This window comes from Pelmatolapia mariae, linkage group LG7, assembly GCF_036321145.2.
Source record: "Pelmatolapia mariae isolate MD_Pm_ZW linkage group LG7, Pm_UMD_F_2, whole genome shotgun sequence".
Lineage (NCBI taxonomy): Eukaryota > Metazoa > Chordata > Actinopteri > Cichliformes > Cichlidae > Pelmatolapia > Pelmatolapia mariae.
In genome coordinates this window covers 25,762,997-25,781,039 of record NC_086233.1, presented here as the reverse complement: position 1 = coordinate 25,781,039, position 18,043 = coordinate 25,762,997, and the positions used below count along the sequence as shown (strand labels likewise).

Sequence of the window (18,043 nt, the reverse complement as noted above, 5' to 3'; positions counted from 1 at the left end):
CTTGATTATGATTTATGACTCCGTCATGTTGCCTGGCAAAAATCCAACAACTGACTAAAGACATTTATGTGTTATTTATTGTGCTATATTAGAGCTGAACCTGAGCTTTGCAGACCTAAAATCTTATTATTTACTATTCAAACAGTGCCACTGAAACTTAAACACTCAAAATGATTAATTATATAGGCTTGCTAACAACATGGATATTGTAGCTATCATGGTTAGTAATAATGAGCTAATATATATGTTACAGCAATAGGTTACATCAGTCAAAATTCAATCATATCCTTTATGTTTGCATTTATTTTTATGTTTTGTTGTGTATTTTGCAAGAACAAACAATAATCAGACACTGAAAATAAAAATAACCAAAGTCAGTCAGACAGGTTAAAGACAAATATATTCTTTGTATTTATTCAGGTTTAAATGTATAGTATTCAAAGAGAAGCATACATGGTAAAAAAAAAAAAAAAAAGGCAAGACAAGACTTTGTCTTTTTTGTATTTTTGTAGTTTTTTTTGTTAAATATTACACAAAATAAATAAATTCAAAGAAAAAACATGATAGTTTTAGACTTGCTGCTGTGTTGCTACTTGACTAAACACAACACAACCTTTTTTCATTTTCCGCCACCCATCTCATCTTTTCTTCTCCTTCTATCAGTCAGCTTTCTGCTAATACTTCCTCTGCCTTCCCCTGTTTTCCTCCATGTTTTCTCTTTTGCCATTTCTTCCCCAGTCACTGACTTCACACGTACACAAATCTAAAAATGTGAGTTACCGTTTCACATTTTGGCACAGAAGTCATTTCCTTTCATAATTTTACCGTGCCAGTGTACTTTATAACTTAAAACAGAAAATAATATGTACATTGTATAGCGATATATCTTATTTCTTTCTTTAAAAATAGAAATGTCTTTATCCAACTGTGATAAAATGTCTGTTTGTTTCCTTTCTTTTCCTCCTCAGTGCATCATACTGTTCAGACTTGAATCTGTCCAATGAAGCCATCACTTCAACTCCAAAAAACGTCCAATAGCCTTTAATCTGCAGAGCTCTCCCTTTGCTGATTTGTCCAGTCATCGCTGTTCTGACAAAATAGGCAGGAAGTGAGTGGCTGGGTTTTTCCTTCGTGTCTTCCTTCCTTTCATTGGCTTTCCCTTAGGGTTCAGTGCAACAAACATGCGCTTGTCCTTGTTGAGCCACTGAGCTGAAGCGTAGGTGTTATACTTGTTTTCCTCGATGCGTTCAATTAGACGGCAGTCTGGGCCGTACTCTCTCTGTGGAGGAGAAGCAAAGAGTTTAAAAGAGCTGAAGAAAAAGATAATAATTTATATTTAAAGTAAATTAGTACAGGTTGCCTTTTTAAGATTTTCTCCATTGATGAAAACCACCTGTAGCAGGTAGCCAGTGGCTTGAAACTTCCCACTGTACCACATGTGTAAGTTCTCAGTCATGGTTAGTTTTTACTCAAAAATAGTAACTGTTTTTTTGTTGTTGTGTGCACTCTTACTAATTTATGTTTCAGTGGTTCTTCAGGGCATCGTCAAAGCACAGCAATAACCTGGAGATAGTTCTTGTGACAACATCCAATAACAAATGGTCAGCCATTGCTTAAGAACAATCCCCAGCATAATCTCCAATTTTAAAAAGTCAGACGTAAAACTTGAATAGTTGTCAGTGTTGTTTGTGTGTCAGTAGTTTGGATGGCTGTGTGGTGGTGGGATGGGTTGAGGGCAGAGAAGTTATTGTGACTTCTCGATGGTTCGGGCTTAATGCCGAGCAAAGAGCATTGTGACACAAAGTTTGTGGCTTACATTACCGCAATGGCCACCCACTGGTAAATGAAGAGAAAATGATCTGAGAGAGCTGCATTTGTCAGTTTACTGGAAGCTGCCCTTGTGCTTAAGGCTAACAGCGCTTAAACAGCCAGTTAACTGGATGCAATTGATATTCGCAAGCAAAAATGTACTTGCTACACACACACACACAACAAACACACTCTAATGGCCAATATCTCTCCTTCGCGCGCTCTCTCTCTCCACCACAGCTGTTCAAATTGGTTCCAGAAGTAAAGCTGAGTGTTCCCAGAGCAAAGTGAAAATATTTTACGAACTCTATGCAGCTTTTTAAACTACGCTGGTACAAGGTACAATTAAATATCCCGTGAGTGCATGATGTAGGAATATAAGCCTGTTCACGGTCAAATGGTTAAAAAACGTAAGTAGTAAATCGGTAAGCTTTAAGATGAAGACATGTTCAAAGGCTAAGGTTAGAGTTAGGCAAGTAGCAGCTATAGTTAGGGATTGATTGAGTCTCAAAATAATGGTGTTAATAGGCAAAAGAATCGTTATAGTAAGTACAGAAACGAACGTTAAAGTAGTAAAAGTTAAAGGCGATCATAACCTGCGGTGTCACCTATGTGCTTTAATCTGCCAATACAATGAAACAATGAATTCAATTGATTAGCATCAGATAAAGAAGTCACTGTGTAAAACCATCAAGTGTAATCGAATGCCGGCCCTTCGCCGCTCCGCTACTAGGGCTTGTGTTGTGCTGCGGAGAAGACGTCATGGGAATTCAGTTGGAGGCCATGCAACAAAATGCCTCTTTTTATTTTCTGTCTTTTCTACCGTGTGTCATTTCATCTGTTGTGTGGCTCCTCAGAGACATGCTGAAAATCAGGTCTTTCAAAGTAGGGAAAAGAGGGGGGTGGGGGAGGCAGAATCGAATGAAGGAAAGAAGGGTGAGTGAGAGAGGACAGATAAAACGAGGGCTGCTCTACCCAGAGAGACTGAAGCAGAACAGAGAAACTGAAGGATTGTGTTTCCTGTTTCTGAATGGAGTGGAGAGGAGAGGTAGGTAGAGGAGAGTAACTGTGGTTCCTATTTCTGGAACAGTGAGTCGTACAGCCTTGTCCATTGTTTTATAAAGCATTCAAGAAACTTCAAAGCCACAGAACCACCACTTTAGAGGGAAAACGTCCTTTTACCAATTTTTTTTTCACTATCATCATCAGTCAAATTTAGCAATCGCGAAAGTGCAGAAGTGCGTTTGCAAAGAGTGGAGAAGATTTTGAACTAGCAAGGCGTAAATCTCTTAAAGTGGACCTTATTTTCTGTCATAGACTAAGGGCGACCAAAAATTTCAATTAATAAATTTGATGTTTGTGCAAGTAATCTGTTCAACAAGTTTATTATTTAAGCTCTCAAGCTTAAATAGGCTAAAGTGAGTGAGTTCTTGAGAAACTGTGGTTAAGAATTTAATCCAAACCAAGATATTAGCTTCATTATTTAAAGAAGAATATGGAGCTTCTCTGAAAAGAGAGGCACCCACTGGACTACAGAGCTGCATAGGACTCTTATACATATTGCGTAATTTGTACAATACTCAGTTTCAGAGGGTATATTAAAAGGGTCTTCTCACCCATCTCCACCCACCTGCTGTTTAAACCCTCTGTTTGTTAGGAACAATCAATCACCAAGGCCTAGTATAAGATAAATAAGGATGTTTTTGGACTGAGAACAAAGCTATCCTCTTAGACTTAGAGAATAATGCATATTAAATAAAAATGACAGGTCAGAGAGTTAAACAGCGCTAAAACTTACCGCTCCGTACAGAACGCCATTCTTCTTGATTGCCAGGTAGTGGTTACTTTTGAGGCCCTTGATGGCCACCACACCCACATCCACTGATTTGATCTCCAAAACACCTGGTGGAGCAGGGACAGGGAGACAAATAGGGAGTCAACTTTTGTGTGGGTCATTTACTCAGATAGAGTTACATTCTTACAACCACATATTTTTCTATTTATAGTCTGGAACAGGACCCTGAACAGGTTCCAGTTTCCTTTGATGATTTATTTACTTTTTATTCTGTTTGTCTCTAAAAGCAAAAGTTTTTCATTACATTACATTTATATGCATATGTATGTCTGACAACTTAAATGACTTTAATGATAAAGTAATTACTTTGGGATAAAGCTCAAAGTTTCCCGTCACTTTTCATGCAAGTGTTAATGTTACCAAAGACAGTATGTAATGGAGAGACTTCATCAAAAAGCAGAAAAATAGGTGTTTGACACGATTACTATCAGTTTAAAGTGTGGGGAAATGCATTTTTATCTGCACGTCTCTTAAGGCTGCTATAACATATCTATATTTTTGTTAATTTCAGGGTCTCCTGCACTGTTTTTTTTTTTTTAATTTCATATTTTCCCACAAGTGAACCCCAGTCTTGTCCCCCTCCCTTTCTTTTTCCTTCACTGTGTGACAGTCAGCCCGGCCTCTTGCCCCCTCCTCATTTGCTGGTTAGCTTGTGGGCTGTATGCTCTGGGACCAAGGTGTTAGCCAGGAAAAAACATTTCTGCGTTCTATGTTTGTTTTTCTGACCAGAGGAGCACAGGCAGGCTGGACGGAGCAAGGCTTTCTGCCTGCCAGACTGGCAAGAGGTCAACGCGTTTGTATCAGTTTTCAAGCCTGAACCAATTACTGATTTAAGCTGTGGTTGCCAGCCCTTCCTTCTCTCATCCTAAAGCCAGTTACAGCGGGCCATAAAGTAATCAGGAGATGAGGTGATTAGCTGAGGGGGGTAGTAGGAAGTGGAGGCTGGTTGCAGGAATACTTTAGACAGAAAAGAGACTTGGATATTCACCTGATCTTTAGCGGTAAATAAACAAAAAATTTAAATGCAAATTTTCACGTGTCCCCAAAATCTGGTTGTGAGACACTTAAAAAATATTCAGTGTATCTCAACTGCCTCGTACAGTAGCTGCCTTTTTACCAGACGACCCTTCACCCTCTTCAACCCTCTTCTCTTGTACTCAGACGGAGATTTGCAACTTCCTGCAGGCTTTTGATTTTTATGAAGGTCAGACCTGAGGAGATTTATGGGGATATGTGAGCCTCCAGCTCAGAATTATACAAAATCTATATAAGAATATGTCTTTCACTGACTACGCTGCATCGCCTAGTTTGTCTTTGTTGTCACTGGACAAGGATTTGGAGAATATTTGTGATTTTTTTTAATGATTTGTGGCCTCGTGTTAAATGTTGTGGCTGATGCATTTATCCCTCATGTGGTCAATTTCAAGAACTTTAAGAAGAGTTTCGTAGCTCCACGGTGCGTCATGCAGGCTTGCTGTGTGAAGTCCATTACTCACAGGCATGTGCCGCAACACAACGCTGATCTATCAGGTTCAAAATGTTCCAGCTGACATTTCTGAGCTGTGATCCATTAAAAAAAGGGATCTGTCTGTGCTGCGCTACAGGCTGGTCCACCTGTTCAAACCTTCCTCCTTCCATTTGATGTGGTTTGTCTAAAACCAAAAGCACAGGGCTCTTTTATGGCCCCTGCGCCAGTTACCAGAAGCAGCCCGCCTGCCTGTGAGTGAAAAAGCCTGGCTGCAACAAAAGGCTTAAATTGCAGCAACAGTTGGCAGTAATGCAGGGAGATGGAGAAAAACAGGACCTGAGCTTGTGTCAGGCTAACGTTAACCTCTGCTGCCCTTAAAGCTGCATTTTATTATTTTACTCTCTCACTCAACACCTTGTCTTTTTTGGTGTCTTGTTAATGTGTATTTTTTATTTTTTCTGCTTTTTTTCCTCCCCTCTCTGCTGTTTCCCTCCCTGTGTCCCTTGGATCTCAGCCCAACATCTTTATGAATTATGTTTTAAGTGCAAAGGGGGAGTTTTATGATCTGGCACTGAAAGCAAAAAAAGAAGGAAAAAAAAGCACAAAGTTTACTTAATTTAAAAGGCACGGTCATTTGCTGCTATCAACATTTTTTAAAGAACTACCAAAGGCAAACACCTGTGTGTAACAGGGCAACATTTCAACTTTCATAAGAGCGAGCCAAAATGGTCTCTGCTTGTCAAGCTGTAACTGACAGAGCTGGAAGTTCAAATAAACACAGCCCAGCCATCTAACAAGGAAGAAACTGTTCATTAACGACTCCATAATGACCTCAACGATATTTAATTAACAGATTTTTTTTTTTTTAAAGCCAAATCTGAGCTCACGAGAGCAGGTTTCATGCATTTTAAGCCATAATGATTGCTATTCATAGTAGTGGTTTGGATCGTAACTGATTGAGATTTTTGGTGTTGTTGTAATTTTCCACATTGGTGTAATCGATTGTTATACTTGTTGTTACAATGATCTACGCAGTCTCTCTGACTTACAGGCAAGAGAATTTCTCAACCAGATTTCTATTTAAATTTGGCACCAATTTCAACCAGATTTACAAAGCAAAAGAAAAACCCTAGTGGACCGGCTATAAATCAGCCACCAACCGACTGATGATAAAGGTGCTATGACATAATTAGAACAGGAACGAGCAAAGAATTAATTCAAAGCTTAATTTAGCTTTTGCATTATTTCACATACAGGTCAGCAGTCACACCGAGCTTGTCCCAGTTAAGCGAAAACTGTAATAACTAGTGTACTGACGTCACAGGATAAAGTCACTGGATGTATGACAGTGTTTACTTTTTAAGGCAAAATACTTTTGAAATCAACCAATTTAAAAACAACTTCTTTGCAGAGAGACATATGAAACCTGAACTCTGCTAAATACTTATATGTTAATACTTACTTACTGACTAAGCAGCACAACAGGACTCACTCTTGCATTACAAAGTCAATATTCCAGTGAGCAGTGTAACCAAGTGCAATAAAACTCAGCTGTTTTGTATTATTTTATAATTGTACTGAATTATATCATAGTCATGTATGCTAATTACGCAGGAACCACCAGGACTGCTACAAATTTCATTGTAATTTGTTCAACAGATGTGAAAATAAAAGTAAAATCCAATCTAATGTACTTTAATCTAAAGATTAAGCATCAGCCTGGGATGTACACTCTTCTATGATCATTCTAGCTCATGCAAATCAGCACAGTCACACAAATATTAAAAAGACACACTCTCACACAGGAGCGCGCACATTCGCAGACCTCACACCGACCCCTGTTAGGCCCCTTTTTGGAAACGTGGTCAGTTAGACTCCAGCTGATCCCAAAGGTTAGAGGAGGTTGTGAAAATGTTTCCACTGTTTATCCAGGGGCTTTTTGAAGATTATACTGCAGTTGTTCACTTTGTGACCTCGACACGGTGACCAGCTGTGAGCGGGTCTACTGCGCGTCTACAGCTCGGAGAGGTCTTGCTCCTCGTTGTGAAATATCGTCACTTGCGGAGCAGTTTGTGTCGTGAACTCCACTCCGCGAGCAGAGTGAAAACGGTTTTTGTTCTTTTATTCTGCGTCCAGTGCTCTGCTCTGAACCTCTGACTTCACTATTTTTATTTCAGCAGTGACTGATTTCTCTCACCCTTTTTGAGATAAATGTGACATCCAAGAAACAAAATTCTCATGAAGACAAAAAGGACCCTATTATGTATTTCTCTTAAAAAAAAAATTTAATAGGAACCTTTCATGCGTTGAGGTCTAAACAGTAAGATCATTTTTCTCTTTGAAACAAGCAGCATAGTGACTGACGACATTTCATATTCACAGTGACATGAGAGTTTACATCCAGGCAACCACCAAAGACTCCAAAGCAAAGAAAATCCAGTGGGAACACATGCAAAAGAATAGAAGAATTCAAAAAGGGGGAAAATGGACCACCAAATCAGATACGAATTGCTCTATTTGGTCACATAAATAGAGAAAATGTCTTTTTAATTTGGCTCGGCCTTTGAGGCCACAGTTTTATCAGGATTAAACAATTTTGTTAGCGTTATTTATTTCTCAGAGTTTGAGCGGACTATTTCCGTTTCTTTATGAAGTCCGAAAGAGAACAAACATCTCTCGGGTGTGCAGATTGCTTGGTGAGAGCTTGTGGAGATGTTGGGCTGGAGCAGAAACTGCTGCATGTTGTGTATTTTGGGGAGCACTGAGGTATTTGTTTAGACTGATGTGGCTGACAGCAGTATCTTCTTGTGCTAAGTGGCCACATCAAAGCACGCCTAGCTGATGGATTACATGAAAGAGGGAACAGAGGGCTGTTTCTGATTTCCAATATGGCCAGAATTTTTCTACAAATACAAGTTTTTTTTGTAAATTGATTTCTTTTCATATTGTGTTCTGCACATATTTGATTTGCGGTGTAAAAATCATATTAAATAAATTATGTTTGGCCTTTGTGAATTACATTTAATGTGTTTTTTCTCAGTTCCTTTCATTTTCTTTTTAGCCCGCGCTCACCATATCAGCTTACTCTTGCCCGGGCAATGGTTTTATATCCTTTCCTGACTGATGCACTCACATCAAAATGTACAGAAATGAGCAAAACTGCATGCTGTTAAACATTCATCTGATGTCATTGGCCTTGGGGTGATCGCGTGGGAGAAAAAAAATTAGAAAGCCAACAGTCTAGGCAAGAGATAACATGAAATTTGCAATCACTTGCAATCACTCACGCTTAAGAGCAGCCAGGAGGAATTTGCAGTGATGTTAACCGGGATTTGATTGAGTGGAGAAACACCTGAGAAATTGTGATTCCTTAAACGCGGTTTACTTTGTAACATGATAGAGCGCCCGTGCTGCCAGCTTCTGTCAAAAACCATTCACAGGCCTGACACAGCAGGAGTCGTGTTTTCAGGCAGAGTGCTGTGATGGTCGTCTGCATTTCACACATTTTTCATTTACAGTTCAGCTGCCAGTGCGGTGTTGCCCAACTGTTGTGGCTAAAGTTGTTGCTGATGGACTCTTAGCTTTTAGAGATCTTCTTATATTACACCACAAGTATTACCCACAATATCATTCAGCTTGTCACATCCTCTCTCTGCTTTGCTCTGTGTTGTGTTCGTTTGCACATGTATTAATTTTGTACGCATTCAGCACGCACACACTTAACACACACACACAGAGTAATGAGCCGGCATTCCTGACGGCTCAGTTCAAACAGCCAGACTGTCCAGATGCCTCTCCGGTCTCAACTCACAGCACTACCTTTGATGACTCCATTAAGAGGCTCAATTTTATGCAGTGTGTGTGTGCAGCAGGGTTAGGGGTGAGGTGTGTGTGTATGTGTGTTTGGTTGGGGGCTTCTCCTAAAGCACGTGGTGTCTATATGGCAGCAGCCCTGGATGTTATCTGTCACAGATGCTATTCTCCATCTCCCACTGCTTTACTGGCCATGAATTCAGCCTGTTCACAGGCACCAAAATGACACTTTCTGCATTCGGCTTCATCTGGACATTTTACAGCATCGCTGCAGGTATAAAGAGTCTTGTAAAAATACACTATAAGGCAGTTGTGGCATTTTACAATTTCTCAAAGAAGTTTTCAGAGGAAAGGAAACAAAATTTGCTTCACATCTTCAGATGTTGAAAATCTAAAACCCGATGATATTCAAGGTGATACTGCATGACAAACAAAAGCCCCAAATCCTCATCTAACCCAAAATCTGGCACTAATTAACTCTTTTTTTTCTGTCAATTAATCACTCACATGTCTAACAGTTTTACCTCTGTTCTCCTAGAAGTTCTGCTACAAGAGGTCGCAGATAATGGCTCAATCACACAAAATAGGACAATACGCTCCTTAAAGCTTTGAAAAATTTAATTGTCTTGTGATTGCACTGAATTTCAGTCACCAATTTCAGTTCGTTGCTGTAATCATTTTCATTTGCAAGGCGATTGCATTGGTTTCCTGATAGGAGGCAACCTCTGTCTAAACAGTGGCGATCCAACTCAGAGTGATTGCAAAGACTCTCGAAGAGATTGGCAAAGGGTTGCAAGTAATTGCCACGTCGCAACAAGTTTGAGTCATTCTGCAACAATGAACACAACTCCTCTGTGACGTGTCTGTGCGCAGGAGGGGACTCGACTCAACTGGTTGGCAACTGGTTGTATTCTGGTTATATTCCTATATAAATACAAGATTGCTGAGCACCTGTGTCATTTTACAGTTAAATCCTTGTCCTGCAGCAACTGTATACGTCACTATTTGTGGCGGGATTTCAGAATTTATGTTTCAGATATATTAGGTTCTAACTGGACTCTGAATGAAAGAAGTTAATGTGAATTTCTGTGTATGGAGACGACAGCAGATTGGAAACAAACAGTAATAGATTGGCAGCAATTTCTGATTTTGATTTTATAACAGTTCAACAGTACCACACATGGCATAGTAGAATTGTCAACTTGACTTAATTGATATAATTGCAAACTGATGGCAGGCTGATTCAGACTGACTTATGTCTTATCGCCATCTCAATGTTCCAAAGGTGCTTTGAAGACCCCGAATAATTGTGTTCATGCCACGGTCTCCAACCACTGTTTTTACTAATATGACTGTTTGTGACTGAATTGATTCTGGGTTATCTTATAAAAAGAAATAATAATTTTCCTGCAGTTTTTGGACATTTGTACAATTTTATGATGTTAAGCTCTCAGCATGAGTTTGTTGCTCTTACTTTTCTCCATAAATGACATTAGCAACTTTTTCATTGCTGTGATTTGTTATTTAAATAACAATAAACTGTTTGCTGCTACAGCATCACTGAGATGACTTCTCAGATACCGTCAGTTCTTCCATGTTAATAATATGAAACTCTGCATGCTGGTAAAACTTAATGACCCATGGATACTTCCAAAACTTCTACCTAATCGTTAAATAAGTCCCTCTGCATCACAGACTATCATTAGTTCAGCGTATTTGTAAACTTTTTGCCAAATGCATGAAAATAAATAATTCACCCCGAAGCTTTTTATAGAAGTACAGAAGTATGAAAGGTTATCAGAGAATCTCTTCCTGCTTTTCTCTCTCCCAGTCTCAAGTATATGTCAGAGTATTGTTCAGCAATCGTCCACAAAATATACACAATGAAAAAGGTTTTGCGGATAGTAATGGACTCTCGATGTTTGGCCCTCTCTTCACTGAGCTGGAGTGCTCCAAAGGAGCGGAAGATCTTACAAAAACATAATTTGTTGCTGAAAGACTTTTGTTTAAGGTGGTGCCCAACTGGGTTTGTGGCGGGACTGCCTCGGTCTGCCTTCGGAAATCTGGCTCTTCCATCTTGTTGTAGCTGACACATTAATCGACAGGGGAGCAAATTTATGGGAAGATATCAAGTGGTGATGACAGGAAGTGTGTAAATAGTGATGGAAGACAGATCCTGTCATTGTCCTCAGCGAGTTTTTGCAAAAAAAAAAAAAAAAAGTTAAACAAAGACAGCACTGAAATAAAAGGGCCATCTTAACGAGAAAATTATAATAAAAGTGGAGGTGTTACTGTCAGTATGCATGCGTTTCTATTCCTGAGGCATCCAAACATCAGTGAATGCGTTAAAGGACACTTGTAGGCTTATCCCTGTGTATGAGAGACCCCTGAAGAGTTTGCACGAAAGAGTCAAACATTTAACTCTTAAATTACAACAGGTTTTAAATTCTCTAAATCAGTGGGTCTCAAAAGAGGGACTTGGAGCTCCCAGGGGGGGTATTCTGCACCAAGGAGTCTAAATATTTTACTATAAGCTATAAAAATGTGCTGATTTGGGACATGTATCCCATTAAAGACACACACTGTGGACATTACTGTTACCCACATTATCTCTGAGCAAACACAAACTCTGATATGAATGTGTCACATAAAACTGCTCTGAAAGGAACCCTTTGCTGTTGCTGTGGTGTGGCTTGGATTATTAGCCAGCTAGCTGGCAAGCTTAAAGAAGTATTAGAGCGAGTTTCCATCATCAAGTGACGATAAAAGGCTAAATGAGCTAAATTGATAAAATATGCAGATGGTTACATTCAGTTTGATTTTTTTGACGACAGCAACAGAGAACCAAAATGCGTCATGTGTCTCCAGGTGCTGGCACATGATGCCAGGCCGCAAAGCAAGCACTGAGCGCGCAGATTGAAATACTTCTTTCAGTTACTATGAAACAGGTCTGAAGCCTTTAAGGTGAAAGGTTTTAGAATACAAACAGCTCTAATTGCATCTGAGAGTATGAATGGTAGTAAGGATATGCTTAATGAAGATTATCAGGGGGCCTTGGAAATGTCGCTCCCTTGTAAGAGATCCCAAAACGTTTATTTTTTGGCCTCGCTTGCTCCGCAGATTAGAGTAAAATGAGTCATAATTCAAAAGTGACATGATTTGATCCAGACTCCCGCTGCAACGACATCACAGGGAAGATGTGCAGTATGAAACCAAAAGAATTTATCGCAGTTACACACCCACAGGAAGACTCTAACTAATTTCACTGATTACCACGAATGGTTTTTCCATTATTTTTGTGTATAGCCAATCAGGGGCACCCTTAATGGCATCCTGCATGTAAACAACATGAAAGTTGTAGCTGAATTAAAGGTCAGAAAGAGGAAGGTAGTGTGTGTTTATTGTATGTTTTCAGAGTACAGCCGAATGTAATTGTTGATGTTGGCTCTTAAGAGCACCCGTTTAGTTTTTCCTGAACGAGCTCCTTCAGTGATGTTTGCGCGCCCATTTTATTTACAGCCGTTAGGGAGAAGAATCCGTGCAGAGTAACTTTAAATGAAAACCAATGCTGACACTAACCTCTGGTACTTCCAGTACCTCCTCATAACTCTCTTTTATGGGCCACACTGTTACCTTTTCCCATGAGAACCCTAAACACGCTTATCAAGCATCCCATCGAAGGCAGCAAAATAGAGGCGACCAAAAGTAGAAGAGCAGAAGACGGGGACTGATCTCAGGACTTGTTACTTTTGTTTTTGGCTCTCACCTTGCTGAGTCATTCAAGCTTTATGGATGCAAAGTACAGAGATGAAGAAGTGCATGTGGTTTTAAATATGTGCACGTTTATTCCACAGCAACAATCTGCAATGTTGCATTTCTAATTGCATTTTGTTTCTTTTTTTTTTACAATACACAGTGCAGCCTACAGCACTTTGATGGAGTTTCAATAGTCTAGTTTTGCTAAAGTTATAAAAGTGTAGTAAAATATATTTTAACATTTTCCTGTATTTTCTAAAATTGTCCTAAAATAATTCTAAAAGTTGAAGAGGACTCTGGATCCCAACGGCTAAACAAAGTTATTTTGGCTGAAAGAAGATTTTAGCTTTGGCACCGACTTCACAACATACACAAAAATAATATTTGGATACAAATGCATCATTCCAAATACAATTCTGTCTCTTGCAGACTTGTTAATATAAAATTTGGCTCTTTGAGTTGCAAAAAATCTGGCATTTGCAGAGTACAACCAAAAGTGATACAATACTTGTAGTGCTGACCTTTCCATTAGCAGTGCTTCCTGACTCAGGTCAATAGGTAGAGGTCAAACAAGAGGGGGCAGACCCGTGCAATTATACAGGACAGGGAAATCCTGGTCTAAATCAGAATGATGTCCAGAGAATTAAGAGTCTAAAATTGTGGTTTGCTTGATTCTCCCATGACAGCTCAGTGATTAATGCATGATAAATGTTTGAAGTGTGTGTGTGGCAGCTTTTACAATGAGAATCAAACCTCCAACTGCTGTCACCTTGGCACCGTTTAGTAGTAACTGAGCTACTCACAAGCGCAAGTCTGCAGTCCAACTGCAAGCGCACGTCCATTTATTACACTGTGTTATTCGTTTGTTTGTAAACAAGATGTGACAGTCTGTGGACAAAATGGAGGGAAGGAAACAAGGACAGTCTTGTTTCTTACGGTCAGCGTGAGGATGGATGCTAATCACATGGCAGCCCCAAAAGATTTCCAAACTGAGACCAGAACCCCTCATTTCAAAAGTCCTTATGAGGTGAGATGGATAGATGGGCGTTTAGAACAAAACACATCAGAACGCACGATTCTCTAAAGCCTGAGTGATGTGCCGGCCTCGGCTCTGACAAGATCATTAGAAAGGCTCCGCTGCGGAGGAGAGCCGCGACCCCGGACCAGCAGCTAAAACTTCTTCGTCACCTCTGACACTGTCTAATGACACTCATTTGCAATCTGACTTCCTGAACATTAGCAGACGATTAGACTACGATAACCACTGCAATTAACCTCCGCGGTAGTTTTTCAATCTAATGCTTTCCTGAAGAACTGTCGCATCGGATAGTCCCACACCTGAGTTTACACTCTGGAGAAACTTGAGTGCACTGTTTCTGTGCAGTTGTATTATATAAGATGCTGCATATAGAGAAAGTTTGCTACATTATTTCACATAGGCCATATGTTTCTAATAGCCAGAAACCAGCATCAGAGAAGTAATCTGTCTAAAAGTCTGTGTTTAGCTTCAAAAGTATACCAGTGTAAATGAGCAATGTTATAATCTGAGGTATAAAAATAAACAAAAAGTGTGTTCAAAACTTGTGCACAAACACACCAGTTTTGAGTAGGACCAGTCATACGCTGTCTAGTATGTGAAAAACCACATCCATGATCACCATTAGGGGAACAGAATTGAAATATATTCTGTTTGGTTTAGTTTGAAGGGTACAATTTGTTCTTTGCTTATTTCAGAGTGCATAAAAAATGGCAGTAAGTGGGAGTGTTAGCATAAGCATAAACGCTGCTCTGCTCGCGAGCCTGTGCGCAGTCATGCTATATGAGCACAAGCACCTGGACGTGGAGTATAGTTTGATGCTGGGCAGACACACGCATTATTTAATTTAACTCTCAGCCATGTCTCAGTCTGAAGCATGTCGAACATCTGCACTTACCATCAGGTGGATACAGATTGATGAAATGCTTTCTAAATATGCCGCCAAGACAAAATATGGCCTGAAAGGTTTAGCCTTCACGACCGAGTTCCCATATTAAGATTCCCTTTTCTCCCTGGAAGGTTCTTACCTATTTCCTAAAACAATCAAGTGGCAAGAGCTGCTGAAATTGATGGATTGTGCCTCTAATGCCATGACCTGATGCCATTATAGTTAGTGACACGTTGCAGCCTAATGGCTGAGCTCTTTCTGTGCATGTGAGTAAAAAAAAAAAAGTGTGTACATATGTGTGTGTGTGTGTGTGTGTGTCAAAGAGGACTGCAGGCGAGGGGAGGGAGGAAGAGACGCTAATTGAAATTCCTTCAGCCATGTCTGGCAGAGCCTTGGTGTCTGAGTGGCACACACACGCACACATATTCACACTGGCCCTAATAAAAGTGGGCTTTGCCATATGGAGGCCATGTGCAAGACTGGCCTCTCTGTGCTCAAGCGTGTGTCTGCATCTGTGTGTGTGTGTGTGTGCACATGTACTCAGCAGGCGAGCCTTGTACAGCACCAGAGCGTCGAGTACAGATGCATGCAACCCTATGACATGTGTATGAAGGTGTGCGAGTGATAAAGACCAGTTTAGGACAAGTACACAGACACTTGACATCATACATTTAGAAGAAAACTATTCAGTAATGCAGCGAACGCCTGTTCTCTAATAATAAAGATATTAGCTTGTGTTTTGGACATCACCCATCTAATTCAGTGAACTGGCAGGCAGACTGTGGGCAGGTAAATGTGGGAGCAATGTTCTGTTCTCACTCAACAACTACTGTCAGTATGTCCTTAGGCCATGCAGTTATTCTGTGCTGCTCGCAGGCCAAAAGACTGTGGCAGACTTGGAGAACTTCCAGATGTGTTCAACTAGAAGATAAAGCCGCACACTACAAAATGATAACAGCTGATTTTCTGTTCTGAATCAGTCATAACTGATTATGATGAGCCTTGCAAGTCGTTAAAACTATTTAGATTTGCTGCAGTACAGATCTGATGCTTTGGTGAGATTTGCATGATACCATCTGGCTATTTAGCATTTTTTTAGAAACCAAAAATAGGGCTTTTGCCATAATTTGTTTTTATTTTGGGGGCAGGGTTTTTTTCCTGCTGTACCTGTGGATTTTGAACTTATCCTTGCATTTGTACTATTTTCCCTCAGAAACCTAAGGTGCTTTTAATATACTGGCAGAGTTTCTGAGTTCCCAGCAGCAGAGGAACTGTGAGTGTGAAAGAGAAACTGTGTGAACGTGAGGCTGAGTGATGCTGACAAATAAGCATGTGTGCTCAGTGACCCTTCTCAGGATAAATAAAGGTTAAAATCATATTTCCCTGCCCGCAAAATGCACAACCAGGAAAACAAAAAAAGGGGGAGCAGGAAGCGTTTGGTTATTACTTTATATCTGAGTCAGTACAACCTCATAGTTAGCATATGCCCAACACTATTATAGCAAGAGCACAATAGCAGCAAGGAATAAGAGTACTTGTCATTCTCCCCTGGGGTTTGGTAATAGCTGTGTTTTAGATATTTCCTCAAAGAGGAAGAACTTTCTCTGGGCAATTTCTAATTGGTTCCAGTGGATCATCGCTCTTTTTTATCTGCCCGGTTTACTTTTTTTTTTCTTCTTCTTCTCCTCTCCTGCTCTTCTACTGTCATGCTTTTCTTTCCCAAACTCTTTGTAGTCAGGCAATATGCCTGCCTCTGCACATGGTGAAAAGGCTGCAGGCACGCAGCTCTGTTACTTGTTCTATTGCCCAGCTACCTGTCTGGAAGTGCATGGGTGCTCACAGAGCGGAAACAAGGAAACATCAGTGGCCACAGATAAACATGTGAGATGAAGTGGAGGACAAGCAGTGCTGCTTTTGCCACAGTTGTGCCACTGACAGATACTAAGGTTGCGTTTGGCTCTCTTTATATTGCCTTCAAAAAGTCTAAAAAGAAAGATCTCATATCAGGATCTTGAATATGAAATAGATTTCTGACTTTCATAAGTTGCTGTGTGTGTGGTTAAAAGCTGTTTGCACCAGAAAGGATCAGCTGACACATTAAAGGCAGATGACTTACTGTATGGATCGTCCTTGTTTCCGGTGCCGTTAACCTTTCCCTCCTCGCCAATGCGAAGGTAGAATTTCTGGGAGGAGAACAGTTTCCGCCAGCGCACATCCCCTTGTAGATGCTTGTAGCTGCTTCGCACGTGCCGGCCAACGACCGTCGCGGACGACGATGACACATTGGTCGCCCTTGGCAACCTTGCAGAGGATGCGTGAAGCGGTGTGGGTGATGAGGAGGGTGGCGGGTATGAGATGAGGAAGTGAGGAGAAGTCCCTCCTGGTGCATTGCGGCCGTTTTCGGACGAAGCGGACAGCGGGGAGGATGAGGACGGTCCGAGCAGGAGAAGCAGGAGCAGCAAGGTGAGGGAGAGGAGTGAAGGAGGTCTACGGCAGGGGCAGGAGGAGAACCAGGCGGCCGGTGCACCTTGTGTCACTGTCCATCTACACATGGTAGTGGAGCTGGGAGAGCTGTGGATGTGCTCAGGGGCTGGGGCATGCTGAGCTGGTGCAGGGAAAGGGAATGAGAGTGGGAGAAACTCCCCCCAACTAAACCTCCTCTGTTTGGGAAACCCCAGCCTCACTGGGACTGTAGGTGTTAAAACCTGTAGAACAGCTGGGGTGAAGATGGTGCGACTTGCTGTGGCAGATGTAGGTTGATCAGGAATATAAACGTTGATGTAGCGGGGGGTAATGGTGAAGCCCGCAGCGCTGTGGCTGACGCCGCTGTAGTCTCCTGGTGCTGTTTATTCCTCACAATCGCCACAGGAATGCGTCAACAACCATAACTCAGATCACCTCACAATGAGAACTACTAGGCGCGCTCCTCGGGGACCTCTCGCCTCCTCCTCCTACCTCTCCTCCTGACACTGCCACTCTCTGCTCCTGGTTTCTCAGAATCACTCAAAATCCCATTTTAAAGTTCACATCCAAAGACAAAAACACACATCATCAGTTCATTCACACAAACACACACACGAACACACGCGTCCCAGACGATTTATCCCCCCTCAGTCCTGGTTGGAGGAGAAGCAGGTTAGGAAAAAAAGATGGCAAAGTGCTTAGTAAAAAAAATAAAAAATAAAATAAATAAAACAAGCAAGAAAAAAATAAAATAAAAATGCTGTTTCTTATGAAGTGCCCAGGCCACCAAAAAAAGGAAAAAAAGAAGGCGTCACAGAATCCAGACTTTCTTCTTTTCTTTCTTTGTTTCTCTTGTTTTGTCTGAGCTGGTTTGAAGTTACTTGAGTGTGTAACTGACCCCCGCGAGCTCTCGTCTTTCTCCCCTCTCTTGTAGTGCGTCTGTCAATGGGCTGA

At 40.9% G+C, this 18,043-nt stretch overlaps 1 protein-coding gene across 1 annotated transcript; it reads right to left on the bottom strand.

Moving 5' to 3' along the window:
• Positions 1-946: 946 nt before the first annotated feature.
• fgf10a (fibroblast growth factor 10a) lies at positions 947-17,178 on the bottom strand. The gene is made up of 3 exons (XM_063480688.2): positions 16,743-17,178; positions 3,608-3,711; positions 947-1,279 (listed from the first exon to the last, which is right to left on the bottom strand). The coding sequence occupies exons 1-3, from the start codon at positions 17,176-17,178 to the stop codon at positions 1,079-1,081; spliced, it is 741 nt and encodes a 246-aa protein (XP_063336758.1). The 3' UTR covers positions 947-1,078.
• Between the last annotated feature and the right edge of the window lie 865 nt (positions 17,179-18,043).